At 43.4% G+C, this 24,036-nt stretch overlaps 1 protein-coding gene across 2 annotated transcripts in view; it reads left to right on the top strand.

The window, feature by feature from the left end:
• The first annotated feature begins 10,186 nt into the window (after positions 1 to 10,186).
• chek1 (checkpoint kinase 1) overlaps positions 10,187 to 24,036 on the top strand; it is a 75,632-nt gene continuing 61,782 nt past the window's right edge. The window contains exons 1-2 of one of the 2 annotated variants that reach the window (XM_029770438.1): positions 10,187 to 10,546; positions 12,798 to 12,863. In XM_029770438.1, coding sequence (XP_029626298.1) covers positions 12,799 to 12,863 — 65 coding nt within the window. In that variant the 5' untranslated portion in view covers positions 10,187 to 10,546; position 12,798. Of the gene's footprint in view, positions 10,547 to 11,013; positions 11,032 to 12,797; positions 12,864 to 24,036 lie in introns of those variants that run through there. The other variant, XM_029770439.1, reaches the window with a different exon arrangement.

The following is a 24,036-nucleotide window of genomic DNA, read 5'->3' on the forward strand; positions in this document are numbered from 1 at the left end:
TCCATACGCACAAAAAGCTTATTGCTCTAAAATGTTGTCCACACATTTGTTTACGTCCCTGTTAGTGAGCATTTATCCTTTGCCAAGATAATCCATCAACCTGACAGGTGTGGCATATCAAGAAGCTGATTAAACAGCATGATCATTACACAGGTGCATCTTGTGCTGGGGACAATAAAAGGCCACTCTAAAATGTGCAGTTTTGCCACACAACACAATGCCACAGATGTTTCAAGTTTTGAGGGGGCATGCAGTTGGCATGCTGACTGCAGGAATGTCCACCAGAGCTGTTGCCAGAGAATTGAATGTTCATTTCTCTACCATAAGCGTTCTCCAATGTAATTTTAGAGAATTTGGCAGTACTTCAAACCAACCTCAACCGTAGACCACGTGTATGGCGTTGTGTGAGCAAGCGGTTGTGAATAGAGTGCCCCATGGTGGGTTTATAGTATGGGCAGGCATAAGCTACGGACAACGAACACAATTGCATTTTATCGATGACAATTTGAACGCACAGAGATACCGTGAGGAGATCCTGAGGCCCATTGTCGTGCCATTTATCCGCCGCCATCACTTCATGTTTCAGCATGATAATGCACGGCCCCATGTCGCAAGGATCTGTACACAATTCATGGAAGATGAAAATGTCCCATATCTTCCATGGCTCTATACTCACCAGACATGTCACCCATTGAGCATGTTTGGGATGCTCTGGATTGACATGTATGACAGTGTTCCACTTCCTGCCAATATCCAGCAACTTCGCACAGCCATGGTGACAACATTCCACAGGCCACAATCAACAGCCTGATCAACTATGCGAAGCAGATGTGTCGCGCTGCATGAGGCAAATGGTGGTCACACCAGATAATAACTTGTATTTCCAGTCATTTGAAATCAATAGATTAGGGCCAAATTAATTTTTCAGTTGACTGATTACCTTATGTGAACTGTAACTCAGTAAAATCTTTGAAATTGTTGCATGTTAGGATTATATTTTTGTTCAGTGTATATATATATATATATATATAGTGCATTTGGAAAGTATTCAGACCCCCTGACTTTTTCCAGATTTTGTTATGTTACAGCCTTATTCTAAAACAAATTAAATTACTTTCTCCTCTCAATCTACACACAATACCCCATAATGACAAACCGAAGATTTTTTGAAAATTTTGCAAATGTATTAAAAAAAATGACAGGAACACCTTATTTTCATAAGTATTCAGACCCTTTGCTATGAAACTGGAAATTGAGCTTAGGTGCATCCTGTTTCCATTGATCATCATTTTAGATGTTTCTACAACTTGATTGGAGTCCACCTGTGGTAAATTCAATTGATTGAACATCATTTGGAAAGGCACACACCTGCCTAGTGTCATGATGTTGGCCTGTTGGGGGAGGTTTATGACCCCCATAAATACCTTTCCCCTTTTTCCCCTCTCTACTCTACCCGATGTGACTATTGAAAATCCCTTTGTTAACAGAGAGGCTGGTAACATCAAAAGGTGGGAAAATGAACCCTATTTCGGTAATCCAACCAGTTGAAAATATGTGTTGGTACTTAATGAATATGATGTCAGATCAGTTGTTGTCTGAGACATTATTACTGATGACAGGACGACACAAACTGTATCTTGGAAAGTCTACACATTGTAGTTATCAGATTCACATGGAATTGTTGTGCAATTTAAATGTTTAAATATGAAACTATTTGTGAAAAGATTAAATGTAATTTTAGCTTCTTAAATGAGAGAACGGTTTGTCATAGAGAAACTCTGCTCACTCAGAGGCCCAAGTGAACAGACACTGGTTGTAAACTATGAAACACGCCCTTCTTTCACCACTATATAAACCCGTTGACGAAAATTCAACTTCCTGTTCCAAGAACGTGAGGACTTGCGATCACCGCGTTGAAAAGGACAAAGACCACCTACAGAACTAAGCCAACCTCAGCGTGAGCTCTGGTTGAACGACAAGAACCTAGAGAAATTAGCATCGAATTTCAACGTGAAGATGACGATCCACACGCCGAAAGGATGAATTTCAACTAAACCAGCCAGAATATAGCATGAGCTTAAAGTATGGCAACTTGGTAGGAACTTTGAACTCTTATTCACTAAAGAAGTGATACCTCCTAGCCGTCGCGTTAGCAACAGCAGTTGTAAACGTGGGCTAGGAGAGGACGGACAGAGTATCCATTCTACCACGCTCCAGTTCACCACTAGACATTCTTCAGAGGACCAGAGATCCATGCTGGACCACCCCGCCTTCTATCTACGGCCATTCTACCGAAGCGCAGCTCAGAGTTAAAATGTATTGCATTTTCCTTTTTCAAATGGGTGGTTATTTAGAATGCATAAGATTCTGTATTTACGATAGACTAGCTGCCTACGGCCCGATGGAGACAAAATCTTTTTGTTCCTCAGTCTTCTCGCTCATTCATTCAAAACCCAACCCCCTTTCTTTGTGTAACCAGCCGTCATATCTGTTCCGTCCACTAGGGACGTTTTCCTTTATGACATGAATTTGTAATCAATGTATGATCCATTCTGTGTATATGTAATTCTGTATTATTATTTAGGTATTTAGTAAATAAATAATTAAACCAAATTTTGTATTGCTGATTCAACTTGTTAGCCAGGGTTCGGGAAGATAACCTAGAATTTACAACTTTCAGATGAGACTAAATAAGGTGACGATTAAATATTGACTGCTATTGAGGTAAAAGATTACCAGGTCTTTAAGAGTTTATTCGGAAGATAATAGCTCTATAAACATTATTTCGTGGTGCCCCGACTTTGTAGTTAATTCTTTACCTGATTAGCTTAATCAGAGCAATCGGGAGAGAATGGTCTTCGTCAGGGAGGTGACCAAGGACCCGATGGTGTCCAGACGGAAGCTACTCCTCAGTAAAAGGCACATGACAGCCCGCTTGGACTTTGCCAAAAGGGGCTCCCGCGTGGCGCAGTGGTCTAAGGCACTGCATCTCAGTGCAAGTCCCTGGTTCGAATCCAGGCTGCATCGCATCCGGCTGTGATTGGGAGTCCCATAGGGTGGCGCACAATTGACCCAGCATTGTCCGTGTTTGGCCGGGGTAGGCAGTCATTATACAGTTGAAGTCGGAAGTTTACATACACCTTAGCCAAATACATTTAAACTCAGTTTTTCACAATTCCTGACATTTAATCCTAGTTAAAATTCCCTGTCTTAGGTCAGTTAGGATCACCACTTTATTTTAAGAATGTGAAATGTCAGAATAATTGTAGAGAGAATGATTTATTTCAGCTTTTATTTCTTTCATCACATTCCCAGTGGGTCAGACGTTTATATACACTCAATTAGTATTAGTATTAGTACTCAATTGCCTTTAAATTGTTTAACTTGGGTCAAACATTTCAGGTAGCCTTCCACAAGCTTCCCACAATAAGTTGGGTGAATTTTGGCCCATTCCTCCTGACAGAGCTGGTGTAACTGAATCAGGTTTGTAGGCCTCCTTGCTCGCACACACTTTTTCAGTTCTGCCCATACATTTTCTATCGGATTGAGGTCAGGGCTTTGTGATGGCCACTCCAATACCTTGACTTTATTGTCCTTAAGCCATTTTGCCACAACTTTGGAAGTGTGCTTGGGGTCATTGTCCATTTGGAAGACACATTTGCCACCAAGCTATAAATTCCTGACGGATGTCTTGGGATGTTTCTTCAATATATCCACATAATTTTCCTTTCACACGATGCCATCTATTTTGTGAAGTGCACCAGTCCCTCCTGCAGCAAAGCACCCCCACAACATGATGCTGCCACCCCCATGCTTCACGGTTGGGATGGTTTTCTTCGGTTTGCAAACCTCCCCCTTTTTCCTCCAAACATAACGATGGTCATTATGGCCAAACAGTTCTATTTTTGTTTCATCAGACCAGAAGACATTTCTCCAAAAAGTACGATCTTTGTCCCCATGTGCAGTTGCAAAGCGTAGTCTGGCTTTTTTATGGTGGTTTTGGAGCAGTGGCTTCTTCCTTGCTGAGCGGCCTTTCAGGTTATGTTGATATAGGACTCGTTTTACTGTGGCGATAGATATTTTGTACCTGTTTCCTCCAGCATCTTTACAAGGTCCTTTGCTGTTGTTCTGGGATTGATTTGCACTTTTCGCACTAAAGTACATTCATCTCTAGGAGACAGAACACGTCTCCTTCCTGAGCGGTATGACGGCTGCGTGGTCCCATGGTGTTTATACTTGCGTACTATTGTTTGACCAGATGAACATGGTACCTTCAGGCGTTTGTAAATTGCTCCCAAGGATGAACCAGACTTGTGGAGGTCTACAATTTTTTGTCTGAGGTCTTGGCTGATTTCTTTTGATTTTCCCATGATGTCAAGCAAAGAGACACTGAGTTTGAAGGTAGGCCTTGAAATACATCTGCAGGTACACCTCCAATTGACTCAAATGATATCAATTAGCCTATCAGAAGCCTCTAAAGCCATGACATCATTTTCTGGAAATTTCCAAGCTGTTTAAAGGCACAGTCAACTTAGTGTATGTAAACTTCTGACCCACTGGAATTGTGATACGCTGAATTATAAGTGAAATAATCTGTCTGTAAACAATTGTTGGAAAAATTACTTATGTCATGCACAAAGTGGATGTCCTAACCGACTTGCCAACACTTTAGTTTGTTAACAAAAAGTTTGTGGAGTGGTTGAAAAATGAGTTTTAATGACTCCAACCTAATATGCTGACTAGACCGGACACGTCCTGTGAGCGAGCGTCGTAAAATACATTTTGAAATCCATGTTATTCAATTATTGCACCCACACTGCTCGCACGCACCAACGAGCGTCTGTGATGCCAAGGGCTAAAATTGAACTCCTTTCTATTTCTGAGCCTTCTCCTGTCTTTGGGCAGAGTATAGGAGTTCAGTTACTGAGTGGTCTGCCTGAGGACAAAGAGATTGGATATGCGTGTTCCCGCGAGCACCCTGTTTTTTCTTTTTCTCCTTGAATGAATACACTATTGTCCGGTTGGAATATTATCGCAATTTTACGTTAAAAATACCATAAAAATTGATTTTAAACAGCGTTTGACATGCTTCTAAGTACGGTAATGGAACATTTTGACTTTTTGTGTCTCGAATTGCGCTCGCGCGTTACCCTTTGGATAGTGACCTGAACGCACGAACAAAACGGAGGTATTTGGACATAACTGGATTATTTCGAACAAAAACAACATTTCTTGTGGAAGTAGCAGTCCTGGGATTGCATTCTGACGAAGATCAGCAAAGGTAATACAATATTTCTAATACTAATTCTGAGTTTAGGTTGCCCCGAACTTGGCGGGTGTCTGAATAGCTCGCCGTGATGGCGAGCTATGTACTCAGAATATTGAAAAATGTGCTTTCGCCGAAAGCTATTTTAAAATCTGACACAGCGATTGCATAAAGGAGTTCTGTATCTATAATTCTTAAAATAATTGTTATGTATTTTGTCAATGTTTATGATGAGTATTTTTGTAAATTCACCTGAAGTTTTTGGTGGGAATACATTTTCTGAACATCACGCGCCAATGTAAAAAGCTGTTTTTGGATATAAATATGAACTTGATTGAACAAAACATACATGTATTGTATAACATAATGTCCTAGGAGTGTCATCTGATGAAGATCATCAAAGGTTAGTGCTTCATTTAGCTGTGGTTTTGGGTTTTATTGACATATATGCTTGCTTGGAAAATGGCTGTGTAGTTATTTTGGTCTATGTACTCTCCTAACATAATCGAATGTTTTGCTTTCGCTGTAAAGCCTTTTTGAAATCTGACAACGTGGTTGGATTCAGGAGAGGTTTATCTTTCAAATGGTGTAAAATAGTCGTATGTTTGAGAAAATTGAATTGTGGTATTTTAGTTATTTTTGTATTTCGCGCCATGCGATCCCATTGGCTGTTGGCTAGGGGTTCCGCTAGCGGAACGCTTAGATGTAAGAAGTTTACTTCTGACTCCAACTGTATGTGTTTATATATATATATGTGTTTATATATATATATATATATATATATATATATATATATATTTATTTATATATCTTTTTTTTAGCTGCATTGTTGGTTAAGGCCTTGAAAGTAAGCATTTTACTGTAAGGTCTACACCTGTTGTATTCGACGCATGTGACTAATAAAACATGATTTGATCAAAAACTGAGACATATGGATGAACCACTTCTCCAATCTATTTGGCTCTATAACAAACAGGAAAAACATGATCAAATACAAATTTTAGAATGAACTATTAAAGACTTCCAGAACCCACTGTATTTTACAATTACATTGAATGAACTACAGGTCTGGTCTGTCATAATATAAAAGAGACAGTAGTGAAGTAATTACAATTTAGCAAATTAACACTGGAGTGATAGATGTGCAGATGATGATGTGCAAGTAGAAATACTGGGGTGCAAAAGAGCAAAAAAGTAAACAAAAACAATATGGGGATGAGGTAGGTAGTTGGATGGGATATTTACAGATGGGCTATGTACAATTGCAGCGATCGGTAAGCTGCTCAGATAGCTGATGCTTAAGTTAGTGAGGGAGATATAAGTCTCCAGCTTCAGTGATTTTTGCAATTCGTTCCAGCTATTGGCAGCAGAGAACTGGAAGGAAAGGCGGCCAAAGGGGGTGTTGGCTTTGGGGATGACCAGTGAGATATACCTGCTGGAGCGTGTGCTACGGGTGGGTGTTGTTATGGTGAACAGTGAGCTGAGATAAGGTGGAGCTTTACCTGACATAGACTTATAGATGACCTGGTGCCAGTGGGTCTGGCGACGAATATGTAGCAAGGGCCAGCCGACAAAGAGCATAAGGTTGCAGTGGTGGGTGGAATATGGGGCTTTGGTGACAAAACGGATGGCACTGTGACAGACTGCATCCAGTTTGCTGAGTAGAGTGTTGGAGGCTATTTCGTAAATGACATCGCCGAAGTCAAGGATTGGTAGGATAGTCAGTTTTACAAGGGTATGTTTGGCAGCGTGAGTGAAGGATACTTTGTTGTGAAATAGGAAGCCGATTCTAGATTTAATTTTGGATTGGAGATGCTTAATATGAGTCTGGAAGGAGAGTTTACAGTCTAGCCAGACACCTAGGTATTTGTAGTTGTCCACATATTCTAATTCAGAACCGTCCAGAGTAGTGATGCTAGTCGGGCGGGCGGGTGCGGGCAGCGATCGGTTGAAGACATGCATTTCATTTTACTAGCGTTTAAGAGCAGTTGGAGGCCACGGAAGGAGTGTTGTATGGCATTGAAGCTCGTTTAGAGATTTGTTAATTAACACAGTGTCCAAAGAAGGGCCAGATGTATACAGAATGGTGTTGTCTGCATAGAGGTGGTTCAAGGAATCACCCGCAGCAAGAGCAACATCATTGATATATACAGAGAAAAGAGTCGGCCTGAGAATTGAATCCTGTGGTACCCCCATAGACTGCCAGAGGTCCGGACAACAGGCCCTCCAATTTGACACACTGAACTCTATCTGAGAAGTAGTTGGTGAACCAGGCGAGGCAGTCATTTGAGAAACCAAGGCTGTTGAGTTTGCCGATAAGAATACGGTGATTGACAGAGTCGAAAGCCTTGGCCAGGTCGATGAAGATGGCTGCACAGTTCTGTCTTTTATCGATGGCGGTTATGATATCATTTAGTACCTTGAGCGTGGCTGAGGTGCACAAGGGCTATATCTGTTCTTAGTTCTATATTTTTTGAAAGGGGCATGCTTATTTAAGATAGTGAGGAAATTAATTTTATTAAAGAACATCCAGGCATCCTCTACTGATGGGATGAGGTCAATATCCTCCCAGGATACTCGGGCCAGATCGATTAGAAAGGCCTGCTCGCAGAAGTGTTTTAGGGAGCGTTAGACAGTGATGAGTGGAGGTCATTTGACCGCGGACCCATAACGGATGCAGGCAATGAGGCAGTGATCGCTGAGATCTTGATTGAAAACAGCAGAGGTGTATTTGGAGGGCAAGTTGTTCAGAATAATATCTATGAGGGTGGCCATTTTTACAGATTTAGGGTTGTACATGGGTAGGTTCCTTGATAATTTGTGTGAGATTGAGGGCATCTAGCTTAGATTGTAGGACGGCCGGGGTGTTAAGCATATCCCAGTTTAGGTCACCTAACAGAACGAACTCTGAAGATAGATGGTGGCAATCAATTCACATATGGTGTAGGGCACAGCTGGGACCTGAGGGGGGTCTATAACAGCTGGGACCTGAGGGGGTCTGTAACAGCTGGGACCTGAGGGGGGTCTATAACAGCTGGGACCTGAGGGGGGGTGTATAACAGCTGGGACCTGAGGGGGTCTATAACAGCTGGGACCTGAGGGGGGTCTATAACAGCTGGGACCTGAGGGGGGTCTATAACAGCTGGGACCTGAGGGGGGGTCTATAACAGCTGGGACCTGAGGGGGGTCTATAACAGCTGGGAGCTGAGGGGGGTCTATAACAGCTGGGACCTGAGGGGGGTCTGTAACAGCTGGGACCTGAGGGGGTCTGTAACAGCTGGGACCTGAGGGGGGGTCTATAACAGCTGGGACCTGAGGGGGGTCTATAACAGCTGGGACCTGAGGGGGGTCTATAACAGCTGGGAGCTGAGGGGGGTCTATAACAGCTGGGAGCTGAGGGGGGTCTATAACAGCTGGGAGCTGAGGGGGGTCTATAACAGCTGGGAGCTGAGGGGGGTCTATAACAGCTGGGACCTGAGGGGGGTCTATAACAGCTGGGAGCTGAGGGGGGTCTGTAACAGCTGGGACCTGAGGGGGGTCTATAACAGCTGGAACCTGAGGGGGTCTATAACAGCTGGGACCTGAGGGGGTCTATAACAGGTGGGAGCTGAGGGGGTCTATAACAGCTGGGAGCTGAGGGGGGTCTGTAACAGCTGGGACCTGAGGGGGGTCTGTAACAGGCTGCAACAGTGAGAGGCTTATTTCTGGAGAGATGGATTTTTAAAAGTAGAAGCTCGAATTGTTTGGGCACAGACCTGCAGGCTATCTCTGAAATAAACTAAAGTAAAACATTAAATAAAAGTAATAAAATGACAATAACGAGGCTATATACAGGGGGTACCGGTACCGAGTCAGTATGCGGGGGTACAGGTTAGTCCAGGTAATGAGGCTATATACAGGGGGTACCGGTACCGAGTCAGTATGCGGGGGTACAGGTTAGTCCAGGTAATGAGGCTATATACAGGGGGTACCAGTACCGAGTCAGAATGCGGGGGTACAGGTTAGTCCAGGTAATAAGGCTATATACAGGGGGGACCGGTACCGAGTCAGTATGCGGGGGTACAGGTTAGTCGAGGTAATTTGTACATGTAGGAAGGGGTAAAGTGACTATGCGTAGATAATCAAAAGCGAGTAGCAGCCGTTTAAAAACAAAGGGGGGGGGGGGGGGGGGGGGGATCGATGTAAATAGTCCGGGTGCCCATTTGAAAAATTGTTCAGCAGGCTTTGGGGTAGAAGCTTATAAGGAGCCTTTTGGACCTAGACTTGGCGCTCTGGTACGGTTTGCCGTGCTGTAGCAGAAAGAACAGTCTATGACTTGGGTGACTGTGATATATGTTTCAGTAAGACTGGATTTTTGTATAAATATAATTTGTTATCAACTGTACTGCAGGGATGGAATGTAAGTCACAGAAAATTGAGGGGGTGGTCGCAGCTGCAGAGAGGTATTTGGGTGTGCGAGACTTGACATCAGAAGATTTGCAGGGAGTCCCCCATCCTTTCAGGCCTGAGTTTTCTTTATTCAACCTTTATTTAACTAGGCAAGTCAGTTAAGAATAAATTCTTATTTACAATGACAGCCTACCGGGGAACAGTGGGTTAACTGCCTTGTTCAAGGGCAGAACGACATATTTTTACCTTATCATCTAGGGGATTCGATCCAGCAACCCAACTCTCTAACCACTAGGCTACCTGCCGCCCCAGGACCAAATAGATTTAAATAGTGGAGTAGTGTGGTGGGTTTTTAGTGGTAGGGTGTTTGTTTGTTTATTTATTTATTCATTATTATAATAATTATTTAAAGCAAAGAATAAGGGAGTTATACTCCAGTCTAGTAGGTGGCGGTAATGCAATATTTATTGGATGCTAAACGCCTTTAAACCTTATGGAAGAAGAAGATTTGACGACTTGCACATGCGCAGTTCGGCGTGAGAAAAGCGTTAGACCCGATGACGTCTTAGCTAGCTAACTTCGACATGACATCGCCTAAACGTGTGATCGGGGACTTCTATTGGAGAAGCAGTTTTAGCCCATCTTCATACTGTACTGTCTTTGGAGGTGTATGTCTATGGTACTAACTCTGTGATTGTAACCTCTGCCTTCTCTCTTTTACTTCCGTAAACATACCGTTTACAGGAAGTGACGCTGTAGTAAATACCACCGGAACGGAAGTCCATGTAGCGCGCCAAATTTGTTGTGCAGCTGCGTTGGAGTCGCTTTCAAGATTTGAGATAATATATATATAAACGCTGATAAGGAACCAGGACTGCTGAAAGACTCAAGGTAAACAACACACGGTCATGTGGCCAACCCAGACTAGTTTGCTTGACAGGAATTGGGGAGAGCTATCAAAGCCAACGTCAGTAAGGTTTAGACAAAGTGGTTTGGTTAGTAACTTGACTAGCTAGCTAGCATGTTTGGCAACGCGTATTTTAGCTAACTGACATGAATTACAATTATTGCCGATATTGTATAGTTTAATACTTCGGTTAGATATAGAATGACTTTCCGAGTTTACGTACTCATCTGAACTAGGAAACTCAGTAATTTCCTACTTGCTAATTGGTTGTAGTTATACACGTTGAACCAGTTAGCAAGTCGGACATTTCCGAGTTTCCTAGTTCCGACTAGGATGTAAACGCAGCAACAGTAAATTTAAGCTGCTCTATAACTGAACCAGAATCTGCACAGAGGGTGAATGACTGAGTACAACCTCTCCTCTCCGCACAGAGGGTGAATGGCTGAGTACAACCTCTCCTCTCCACAGGGTGAATGGCTGAGTACAACCTCTCCTCTCTGCACAGAGGGTGAATGGCTGAGTACAACCTCTCCTCTCCTCTCTGCACAGAGGGTGAATGGCTGAGTACAACCTCTCCTCTCCTCTCTGCACAGAGGGTGAATGACTGAGTACAACCTCTCCTCTGCACACAGATTCTGGTTCACCGTATAACGTTACCTGTCATATAGCTAACTAAATTGAGAATGATATTGCTCCCTATTGTAGTTAGTCATGTTAGTGTTGTTTTGGGGACTAGTTGGCTATGCAGCTAGTGACGTTGGCGCAGGTTTGGGCAAACCAGCTAGCCAGTAGCGTTAGCATTGGTTTTGGTTGGCTTGGTTTAGCTAACTGCCTTTGAGTTAAAGGCAGCTGGAACAGATGATTTACAGTCACGGGTTTGGGTGGATCGGTACAGAGAAGCTCAGAGCGGTGTTTGAATACTCATACTAACCGTACTATGGGACGTTAATTCAGTATACCTATTGGTCATAGTATGGACAGTCAGTATGACAAACGTCCCTGAATGTCGTACTCAATTCGCCAAGATACGAAGTATACAAACAGTGGACACTATTTCTGCACTGTTAGAGCCCATAATGCAATTAACCAGTTAAGACAAATGTAAAGAAATGTTGAGCAATGTAATAAAGTAATGATTTTTTTTAAATCAAATGAAATTGTATTGGTCACATACACATGGTTAGCAGATGTTATTGTGAGTGTAGTGAATTGCTTGTGCTTATAAGTTACAGGTTATGTTGGCTGACAATTTGTTAGTTATGGTATCCTTATGAACCGCATATCATTACAGCAGTATGTACCGTTAATATATGTAAGCTAACTACCTAACTAACGTTAGTTGGCTACTATTAAATCGAACTTGCCAGTATATTAACGATGTGCTATCCAACTACCTACATTTTATTGATTTGATTATTCAGGTAAGTGGTGGACATTGTTAATTCACTCTCGTCTGAGTGTACCAGAGAGCGCAGAATAACTGATGAATTTCCAAAACGCTCAACACCCGTTGAATATAACCAGTGCCAGTAAATGTCGCGTAATTCAATTGTTGCCAGCAGCACAGTTAGTCCCCAACGCTCTGGATAACATGAAAACAGCCTAATCAGCTCTGCTGGGGAGAGTAAAATGGTCAGTGAGCTGTTCTCTCATGTGTGTCTGGAAGTAGCTAGCCAACGTTAGCCAGTTAGCTGGGTGCTTGACTGCCGTTGTGAAGTCAAACCTACTCATCGGCCAGAGCGTCCAGTGTGCGTAGTGTGCGTACTGAATTTACAAACGGAACAATCTGACAACGCTCTGTTCCGTTCGTAAATTCAGAGCGTTGTCAGATTGTTCAGTTCGTAAATTCAATCTGACAACTCTCTGAATTTACGAACGGAACAGAGCGCACTCTGACACTCCACATTGAATTTACGAACACACCCAAAATCGTATAACGTCTAACTAGTAATTTGTTTTGCTAGCAATAGGTTGCATAGGGTTAGGATCATCTTCCGGTAGACAGATGAAGGGCTTGTACTCTCAACTGAAAGGATACCGTTCAGATACAGTAAACAAATGAACTAGTAGTATTGGATATCATAAGGTGAATGCACCGATTTGTAAGTCGCTCTGGATAAGAGCGTCTGCTAAATGACTTAAATGTTAATGTATACTGTATGTTAGTGTGGGTATTCGAACACAGCTCATGACTTGCTACCTAACATACTTTCTAACTTGTGTGCGCACATGCAGCATGGCGGTACCTTTTGTGCAGGACTGGGACCTGATCCAGACGCTGGGAGAAGGAGCATATGGAGAGTGAGTACACACACACACACACTGTATGGTTGACAGGGACGTGGCAAAAGAAATGGCAAATAAGTCTGGCTGCACAACAGATTGGCGAACATACTGCAAATTGAGAAATCATGTGACTGAACTGAATAAAAAGAAGAAACTGCGAAACAGGGATAAAGAATGATAGTAAAAAAGCTTTGGAGCACCTTAAATGAAAGTTTAGGCAAAAAGGCAAACTCGGCTCCATTAATTTAGTCAGATTCATCACAAAACCCTCTGATATTGTCAATTACTTCAATTATTTTTTCATTGGCAAGATTAGCAAATTTAGGCATGAGATGCCAGCAACAAAAGCTGACAGTACACTACCGATCCAAAGTTTTAGAACACCTACTCATTCAAGGGTTTTTCTTTAGTTTTTACTGTTGTCTACATTGTAGAATAATAGTGAAGACCAACTGTGAAATAACACACATGGAATCATGTAGTAACCAAAAAGTGCTAAACAAATCAAAAATATATTTCATATTTGAGATTCTTCCAATAGCCACCCTTTGCCTTGATGACAGCTTGTACACTCTTGGCATTCTGTCAATCAGCTTCACGAGGTAGTCACCTGGAATGCATTTCAATTAACAGGTGTGCATTGTTAAGTTAATTTGTAGTTTCTTTCTTTCCTTAATTTGTTTGAGCCAATCAGTTGTTGTGACAAGGTAGGGGGGTATACAGAAGATAGCCCTATTTGGTAAAAGACCAAGTCCATATTATAGCAAGAACAGCTCAACTAAGCAAAGAGAAACGACAGTCCATCATTACTTTAAGACATGAAGGTCAGTCAATATGGAACATTTCAAGAACTTTGAAAGTTTTTTCAAGTGCAGTCGCAAAAACCTTCAAGCACTATGATGAAACTGGCTCTCATGAGGACCGCCACAGGAAAGGAAGACACAGAGTTACCTCTGCTGCAGAGGATAAGTTCATTAGAGTTACCAGCCTCAGAAATTGCAGCCCAAATAAATGCTTCAGAGTTCAAGTAACAGACACATCTCAACAGCAACTGTTCAGAGGAGACTGTGAATCAGGCCTTCATGGTCAAATTGCTGCAAATAAACCACTACTAAAGGACACCAATAAGAAGAGACTTGCTTGGGCCAAGAAACACGACCAATGGACATTAGACCGGTGCAAATTTGTCATTTGGTCTTGAGTCCAAATTTGAGATATTTGGTTCCAACCGCCATGTTTTTGTCAGGCGCAGTGTGGGTGAACGGGCGATCTCCGCAGGTGTATTTCCCACCGTAAAGACTGGAGGAAGAGGTGTTATGGTGTGGGGGTGCTTTGCTGGTGTCACTGTCAGGGATTTATTTAGAATTCAAGGCATACTCAACCAGAATTGCTACCACAGCATTCTGCAGCGATACGCCATCCCATCTGGTTTGGACTTAGTGGGACTATCATTTGTTTTTCAAAAGGACAATGACCCAACACACCTCCAGGCTTTGTAAGGGCTAATTTATCAAAAGGAGAGTGGAGTGCTGCATCAGATGACCTGGCCTCCACAATCCCCTGACCTCAACCAAATTGAGATGGTTTAGGATGAGTTGGACCGCAGAGTGAAGGAAAAGCAGCCAACAAGTGCTCAGCATATGTGGGAACTCCTTCAAGATAGTTGGAAAAGCGTTCCAGGTGATGCATGTTGAGAGAATGCCAAGAGTGTGCAAAGCTGTCATCAAGGCAAAGTGTGGCTATTTGAAGAATCTCATATTTCGATTTGTGTAACACTTTTTTTTGGTTACTACATGATTCCATATGTGTTATTTCATAGTTTTGATGTCTTCGCTATTCTACAATATAGTAAAAATAAAGAAAAACCCTTGAATGAGTAGGTGTCCAAACTCTTGACACACACACACACACACACACAGGTATTTAGCTAATGTGTATGCAAACTTCAGATGTATGTGTAATATATATATATATATATATATATATATATATATATATATATATATATATTTTATTTTTTAAAATTTCAAACAGTGTGTCTATGGAAAAATACACTTTTAAGAACTTTGTCCAATTGATTGGTTGAATGAAGACTGCTTTTTTTTTTTGTCAGACTGCCCTAGCCAACTTGAATGCTAGGTGTCTTTTTGCAGACTATCAACAGTAACCAGCATGTTGCTAGTATGTTCACTATTGAAGTTTTCAGCCAGTAGATTGATTATTTTTCCTTCGGACAGCTTGCATGTGCTTTAAGGCATCGCCTTATGTACTGCTCAAAGTTGAGTCTCGGGAGTGTGGTCATGCTTGAATGGCCAATCATATTGCCCAATTGCTAATAGCATGACATTTCCGTGTGTAGTCTTCAATGGTAGACTTCGCAGGTAAATGTTGAACTGGAATGCCAAAATGTGTTAAAGTATACTGGCCACGAGATGTTTTTACTGGCCCCGGGCTAGCGGGCAATTAATGTCGGACACTGGATGCTAGCTAGCAGCAGGCAGGCTACAAGCTAAATCACCGGCGAGCAATATGTAGAGAAATGTCCTTTATTTCTTCCAACCATCTCCCTGTCTATCAGTCTGCGTCCCCCCCCCCCCCCCCGTGTTTCCTGGTGCGTCGGCCCCCGTGTTTCCCGGTGTGTCCGGCCCCCGTGTTTCCCGGTGCGTCTGTCCGGCCCCGTGTTTCCCGGTGCGTCGGCCCCCGTGTTTCCCGGTGCGTCTGTGTCCGGCCCCCGTGTTTCCCAGGTCGACAATGCTCGCCAATGGAAAGATAATTTTGGAATATTGATAAGCGTCAGTTGGGAGGTAGATTGAGCACCTTCTTAATGCTCGTTGTCAGAAACACCTACAGCCTCGTGATCACTATGGAGCACCTCAGCAAGAGGCCACTCCATAAAGGGCCAAGTGTTCAGTCTTACTCTGGTGGATAGAACGTCGTCGCCCTCTAGTGGTCAGACTTAATAGGACCATGTTCTGCATTGTGAATTTATTTATTTTTGTTCTCGTTCTATCATTTTAATGGAAAGCTGATTTTTTTTGTTTTGTTGTAAGTACATTTATTTGTCCATTTGTCACATCCCGTGTGTGTGGTATTCATTGTGTGTGTGTTGTATTCATGGTGTGTGTGTGTGTTGTATTCATGGTGTGTGTGTGTGTTGTATTCATGGTGTGTGTGTGTGTTGTATTCATGGTGTGTGTGTGTGTTGTATTCATGGTGTGTTGTGTTTGTGATTCATGGTGTGGTGTGTGTGTTGGTATTCATGGGTTGTGTGTGGTTGTATTCATGGTGTGTGTGTGTGTTGTATTCATGGTGTGTGTGTGTGTTGTATTTCATGGGTGTGTGGTGTGTGTTGTATTCATGGTGTGTGTGGTGTGTTGTATTCATCGGTGTGTGTGTGTGTGTGTGTTTGTATTCATGGTGTGTGTGTTGGTGTGTTGTATTCATGGTGGGGTGTGGGTGTGGTGTTGTATTTCATGGTGGTGTGTGTGTGTGTGTGTTTGTATTCATGGTGTGTGTGTGTGGTGTGTGTTGTATCATGGTTGGTGTTGGTGTGTGATGTTTGTATCATGAGTTTGTGTGTGTGTGTGTGTGTTGTATTCATGGTGTGTGGTGTGTGTGTGGTTGATATTCATGGTGTGTGGTGTGTGTGTTTGTATTCATGGTGTGTGTGTGTGTGTTGTATTCATGGTGTGTGTGTGTGTGTTTATTCATGGTGTGTGTGTGTGTGTGTTTATTCATGGTGTGGTGTGTGTGTGTTGTATTCATGGTGTGTGTGTGTGTGTGTTGTATTCATGGTGTGGTGTGTGTGTGTTGTATTCATGGTGTGTGTGTGTGTGTGTTGTATTCATGGTGTGTGTGTGTGTGTGTTGTATTCATGGTGTGTGTGTGTGTGTGTTGTATTCATGGTGTGTGTGTGTGTGTTGTATTCATGGTGTGTGTGTGTGTGTGTGTATTCATGGTGTGTGTGTGTGTGTGTTGTATTCATGGTGTGTGTGTGTGTGTGTGTTGTATTCATGGTGTGTGTGTGTGTGTGTTGTATTCATGGTGTGTGTGTGTGTGTGTTGTATTCATGGTGTGTGTGTGTGTGTTGTATTCATGGTGTGTGTGTGTGTGTTGTATTCATGGTGTGTGTGTGTGTGTGTTGTATTCATGGTGTGTGTGTGTGTGTGTTGTATTCATGGGTGTGTGTGTGTGTGTTGTGTTGTATTCATGGTGTGTGTGTGTGTGTGATTGTATTCATGGTGTGTGTGTGTGTGTGTTGTATTTGTGGTGTGTGTGTGTGTTTGTATTCATTGTGGTGTGTGATGTGGTGTGTTGTTATTCATGGTGTGTGGGTGTGTGTGTTGTATTCATGGTGTGTGGTGTGTGGTGTGTTGTATTCATGGTGTGGTGTTGTGTGTGGTTGTATCATGGTGTGTGGTGTGTGTGTTGTATTCATTGGGTGTGGTGTGATGTGTGTGTTGTAGTCATGGTGTGTGTGTGGGTGCTGTTGTATTCATGGTGTGTGGTGGTGTGTATGGGTGTGTGTGTGTTGTAGTTCCGATCATGGTGTGTGTGGGGTGTGTGTTGTATTCATGGTGGTGTGTGTGTTGTGTTGTATTCATGGTGTGTGTGTGTGTGTTGTATTCATGGTGTGTGTGTGTGTGTTGTATTCATGGTGTGTGTGTGTGTGTTGTATTCATGGTGTGTGTGTGTGTGTGTTGTATTCATGGTGTGTGTGTGTGTGTTGTATTCATGGTGTGTGTGTGTGTTGTATTCATGGTGTGTGTGTGTGTTGTATTCATGGTGTGTGTGTTGTATACATGGTGTGTGTGTGTGTGTGTCGTATTCATGGTGTGTGTGTGTGTGTCGTATTCATGGTGTGTGTGTGTGTGTCGTATTCATTGTGTGTGTGTGTGTGTCGTATTCATGGTGTGTGTGTGTGTGTGTCGTATTCATGGTGTGTGTGTGTGTCGTATTCATGGTGTGTGTGTCGTATTCATGGTGTGTGTGTCGTATTCATGGTGTGTGTGTCGTATTCATGGTGTGTGTGTCGTATTCATGGTGTGTGTGGTATTCATGGTGTGTGTGTCGTATTCATGGTGTGTGTGTCGTATTCATGGTGTGTGTCGTATTCATGGTGTGTGTGTCGTATTCATGGTGTGTGTGTCGTATTCATGGGTGTGTGTCGTATTCATGGTGTGTGTGTCGTATTCATGGTGTGTGTGTCGTATTCATGGTGTGTGTGTCGTATTCATGGTGTGTGTGTCGTATTCATGGTGTGTGTGTCGTATTCATGGTGTGTGTGTCGTATTCATGGTGTGTGTGTCGTATTCATGGTGTGTGTCGTTCATGGTGTGGTGTCGTATTCATGGTGTGTGTCGTATTCATGGTGTGTGTGTCGTATTCATGTGTGTGTGTGTGGTATTCATGGTGTGTGTGTCTATTCTGGTGTTGTGTGGTGTGTCGTATTCATGGTGTGTGTGTGTGTGTCGTATTCATGGTGTGTGTGTGGTGTGTCGTATTCATGGTGTGTGTGTGTGTGTGTGTCGTATTCATGGTGTGTGTGTGTATTCATGGTGTGTGTGTCGTATTCATGGTGTGTGTGTGTCGTATTCATGGTGTGTGTGTGTGGTGTGTGTGTGTCGTATTCATGGTGTGTGGTGTCGTATTCATGGTGTGTGTCGTATTCATGGTGTGTGTGTGTCGTATTCATGGTGTGTGTGTCGTATTCATGGTGTGTGTGTGTGTGTGTGTGTCGTATTCATGGTGTGTGTGTGTCGTATTCATGGTGTGTGTGTGTCGTATTCATGGTGTGTGTGTCGTATTCATGGTGTGTGTGTGTGTCGTATTCATGGTGTGTGTGTGTGTGTGTCGTATTCATGGTGTGTGTGTGTGTGTGTCGTATTCATGGTGTGTGTGTGTGTGTGTCGTATTCATGGTGTGTGTGTGTGTGTCGTATTCATGGGTGTGTGTGTGTGTGTCGTATTCATGGTGTGTGTGTGTGTGTCGTATTCATGGTGTGTGTGTGTCGTATTCATGGTGTGTGTGTGTCGTATTCATGGTGTGTGTGTCGTATTCATGGTGTGTGTGTGTCGTATTCATGGTGTGTGTGTGTGTCGTATTCATGGTGTGTGTGTGTGTCGTATTCATGGTGTGTGTGTGTGTCGTATTCATGGTGTGTGTGTGTGTCGTATTCATGGTGTGTGTGTGTGTCGTATTCATGGTGTGTGTGTGTCGTATTCATGGTGTGTGTGTGTCGTATTCATGGTGTGTGTGTGTGTCGTATTCATGGTGTGTGTGTGTCGTATTCATGGTGTGTGTGTGTCGTATTCATGGTGTGTGTGTGTCGTATTCATGGTGTGTGTGTGTGTGTGTGTGTCGTATTCATGGTGTGTGTGTGTGTGTGTCGTATTCATGGTGTGTGTGTGTGTGTGTGTATTCATGGTGTGTGTGTGTGTGTGTCGTATTCATGGTGTGTGTGTCGTATTCATGGTGTGTGTGTGTCGTATTCATGGTGTGTGTGTGTCGTATTCATGGTGTGTGTGTCGTATCCTGTGTGTGTGTGTTGTGTGTGTATTCATGGTGTGTGTGTGTGTGTGTGTCGTATTCATGGTGTGTGTGTGTGTCGTATTCATGGTGTGTGTGTGTGTGTGTGTGTGTGTCGTATTCATGGTGTGTGTGTGTGTCGTATTCATGTGTGTGTGTGTGTGTCGTATTCATGGTGTGTGTGTCGTATTCATGGTGTGTGTGTGTGTGTGTGTGTCGTATTCATGGTGTGTGTGTGTGTGTGTGTCGTATTCATGGTGTGTGTGTGTGTGTGTCGTATTCATGGTGTGTGTGTGTGTGTGTCGTATTCATGGTGTGTGTGTGTCGTATTCATGGTGTGTGTGTGTCGTATTCATGGTGTGTGTGTCGTATTCATGGTGTGTGTGTGTCGTATTCATGGTGTGTGTGTGTCGTATTCATGGTGTGTGTGTGTCGTATTCATGTGTGTGTGGTGTGTGTGTGTGTCGTATTCGGTGTGTGTGTGTGTGTGTCGTATTCATGGTGTGGTGTGTGTGTGTCGTATTCATGGTGTGTGTGTCGTATTCATGGTGTGTGTGTCGTATTCATGGTGTGTGGTGTGTGTCGTATTCATGGTGTGTGTGTGTGTCGTATTCATGGTGTGTGTGTGTCGTATTCATGGTGTGTGTGTGTCGTATTCTGTGTGTGTGTGTGTCGTATTCATGGTGTGTGTGTGTCGTATTCATGGTGTGTGTGTGTGTTGTATTCATGGTGTGTGTGTGTGTGTGTTGTATTCATGGTGTGTGTGTGTGTTGTATTCATGGGTGTGTGTGTTGTATTCATGGTGTGTGTGTGTGTGTGTGGTGTTGTTTCATGGTGTGTGTGTGTGTTGTATTCATGGTGTGTGTGTGTGTTGTATTCATGGTGTGTGTGTGTGTTTGTATTCATGGTGTGTGTGTGTGTGTATTCATGGTGTGTGTGTGTGTGTTGTATTCATGGTGTGTGTGTGTGTTGTATTCATGGTGTGTGTGTGTGTGTTGTATTCATGGTGTGTGTGTGTGTTGTATTCATGGTGTGTGTGTGTGTGTGTGTGTTGTATTCATGGTGTGTGTGTGTTGTATTCATGGTGTGTGTGTGTGTGTGTGTGTGTTGTATTCATGGTGTGTGTGTGTGTGTGTGTGTGTTGTATTCATGGTGTGTGTGTGGTGTGTGTGTGTGTGTTGTATTCATGGTGTGTGTGTGTGTGTGTGTGTGTGTTGTATTCATGGTGTGTGTGTGTGTGTGTGTGTGTTGTATTCATGGTGTGTGTGTGTGTGTGTGTGTGTGTTGTATTCATGGTGTGTGTGTGTGTGTGTGTGTGTGTGTGTCGTATTCATGGTGTGTGTGTGTGTGTGTCGTATTCATGGTGTGTGTGTGTGTGTGTCGTATTCATGGTGTGTGTGTGTGTCGTATTCATGGTGTGTGTGTGTGTCGTATTCATGGTGTGTGTGTGTGTGTCGTATTCATGGTGGGTGTGTGTGTCGTATTCATGGTGTGTGTGTGTGTCGTATTCATGTGGTGTGTGTGTGTCGTATTCATGTGTGTGTGTGTGTGTCGTCATGGTGTGTGTGTGTGTGTGTCGTATTCATGGTGTGTGTGTGTGTCGTATTCATGGTGTGTGTGTGTGTGTGTGTCGTATTCATGGTGTGTGTGTGTGTCGTATTCATGGTGTGTGTGTGTGTGTGTCGTATTCATGGTGTGTGTGTGTGTCGTATTCATGGTGTGTGTGTGTGTCGTATTCATGGTGTGTGTGTGTGTGTGTCGTATTCATGGTGTGTGTGTGTGTGTGTGTCGTATTCATGGTGTGTGTGTGTGTGTGTGTCGTATTCATGGTGTGTGTGTGTGTTGTATTCATGGTGTGTGTGTGTGTTGTATTCATGGTGTGTGTGTGTGTGTTGTATTCATGGTGTGTGTGTGTGTTGTATTCATGGTGTGTGTGTGTGTTGTATTCATGGTGTGTGTGTGTGTATTCATGGTGTGTGTGTGTGTTGTTTCATGGGTGTGTGTGTGTGTGTGTTGTATTCATGGTGTGTGTGTGTGTGTGTGTGTTGTATTCATGGTGGTGTGTGTGTGTGTGTTTGTGTGGTGTTGTGTGTGGTGTGTGTGTGTGTTGTATTCATGGTGTGTGTGTGTGTTGTATTCATGGGTGTGTGTGTGTGTGTCGTATTCATGGTGTGTGTGTGTGTGTGTCGTATTCATGGTGTGTGTGTGTCGTATTCATGGTGTGTGTGTGTCGTATTCATGGTGTGTGTGTGTGTCGTATTCATGGTGTGTGTGTCGTATTCATGGTGTGTGTGTGTGTGTGTCGTATTCATGGTGTGTGTGTGTGTGTGTCGTATTCATGGTGTGTGTGTGTGTGTGTGTCGTATTCATGGTGTGTGTGTGTGTTGTATTCATGGTGGTGTGTGTGTTGTATTCATGGTGTGTGTGTGTGTGTTGTATTCATGGTGTGTGTGTTGTTTATATTGGTGTGTGTGTGTTGTATTCATGGTGTGTGTGTGTTGTATTCATGGTGTGTGTGTGTGTTGTATTCATGGTGTGTGTGTGTGTGTGTGTGTTGTATTCATGGTGTGTGTGTGTGTGTGTTGTATTCATGGTGTGTGTGTGTGTGTGTTGTATTCATGGTGTGTGTGTGTGTGTGTGTGTGTGTGTGTTGTATTCATGGTGTGTGTGTGTGTTGTATTCATGGTGTGTGTGTGTGTGTGTCGTATTCATGGTGTGTGTGTGTGTGTCGTATTCATGGTGTGTGTGTGTCGTATTCATGTGTGTGTGTGTCGTATTCATGGTGTGTGTGTGTGTCGTATTCATGTGTGTGTGTGTCGTATTCATGGTGTGTGTGTGTGTCGTATTCATGGTGTGTGTGTGTGTCGTATTCATGGTGTGTGTGTGTGTCGTATTCATGTGTGTGTGTGTGTCGTATTCATGGTGTGTGTGTGTGTCGTATTCATGGTGTGTGTGTGTGTGTCGTATTCATGGTGTGTGTGTGTGTGTCGTATTCATGGTGTGTGTGTGTGTGTCGTATTCATGTGTGTGTGTGTGTGTGGTGTCGTATTCATGGTGTGTGTGTGTGTGTGTGTCGTATTCATGGTGTGTGTGTGTGTGTGTGTCGTATTCATGGTGTGTGTGTGTGTGTGTGTCGTATTCATGGTGTGTGTGTGTGTGTGTCGTATTCATGGTGTGTGTGTGTGTGTCGTATTCATGGTGTGTGTGTGTCGTATTCATGGTGTGTGTGTGTCGTATTCATGGTGTGTGTGTGTCGTATTCATGGTGTGTGTGTGTCGTATTCATGGTGTGTGTGTGTCGTATTCATGGTGGTGTGTGTGTCGTATTCATGGTGTGTGTGTGTGTGTGTCGTATTCATGGTGTGTGTGTGTGTGTGTCGTATTCATGGTGTGTGTGTGTGTGTGTCGTATTCATGGTGTGTGTGTGTGGTGTGTCGTATTCATGGTGTGTGTGTGTGTGTCGTATTCATGGTGTGTGTGTGTCGTATTCATGGTGTGTGTGTGTCGTATTCATGGTGTGTGTGTGTCGTATTCATGGTGTGTGTGTGTGTCGTATTCATGGGGTGTGTGTGTGTCGTATTCATGGTGTGGGTGTGTGTCGTATTCATGGTGTGTGTGTGTGTGTGTCGTATTCATGGTGTGTGTGTCGTATTCATGGTGTGTGTGTCGTATTCATGGTGTGTGTGTCGTATTCATGGTGTGTGTGTCGTATTCATGGTGTGTGTGTGTGTGTGTCGTATTCATGGTGTGTGTGTGTGTGTGTGTCGTATTCATGGTGTGTGTGTGTGTGTGTGTGTCGTATTCATGGTGTGTGTGTGTGTGTGTGTCGTATTCATGGTGTGTGTGTGTGGTGTGTCGTTTCATGGTGTGTGTGTGTGTGTGTCGTATTCATGGTGTGTGTGTGTGTGTGTCGTATTCATGGTGTGTGTGTGTGTGTGTCGTATTCATGTGTGTGTGTGTGTGTGTCGTATTCATGGGTGTGTGTGTGTGTCGTATTCATGGTGTGTGTGTGTGTGTCGTATTCATGGTGTGTGTGTGTCGTATTCATGGTGTGTGTGTGTGTCGTATTCATGGTGTGTGTGTGTGTCGTATTCATGGTGTGTGTGTGTGTCGTATTCATGGTGTGTGTGTGTGTCGTATTCATGGGTGTGTGTTGTTCGTATTCATGGTGTGTGTGTGTGTCGTATTCATGGTGTGTGTGTGTGTCGTATTCATGGTGTGTGTGTGTGTGTCGTATTCATGGTGTGTGTGTGTGTGTGTCGTATTCATGGTGTGTGTGTGTGTCGTATTCATGGTGTGTGTGTTTGTTATTCATGGTGTGTGTGTGTCGTATTCATGGTGTGGTGTGTGTGTCATTCATGGTGTGTGTGTGTGTGTGTCGTATTCATGTGTGTGTGTGTCGTATTCATGGTGTGTGTGTGTCGTATTCATGGTGTGTGTGTGTGTGTGTTGTCGTATTCATGGTGTGTGTGTGTGTGTGTGTCGTATTCATGGTGTGTGTGTGTGTGTGTGTGTCGTATTCATGGTGTGTGTGTGTGTGTGTGTGTCGTATTCATGGTGTGTGTGTGTGTGTGTGTGTGTGTGTGTGGTGTGTCGTATTCATGGTGTGTGTGTGTGTGGTCGTATTCATGTGTGTGTGTGTGTGTCGTATTCATGTGTGT

Source organism: Salmo trutta, chromosome 12 (assembly GCF_901001165.1).
Source record: "Salmo trutta chromosome 12, fSalTru1.1, whole genome shotgun sequence".
NCBI classification, from domain to species: domain Eukaryota; kingdom Metazoa; phylum Chordata; class Actinopteri; order Salmoniformes; family Salmonidae; genus Salmo; species Salmo trutta.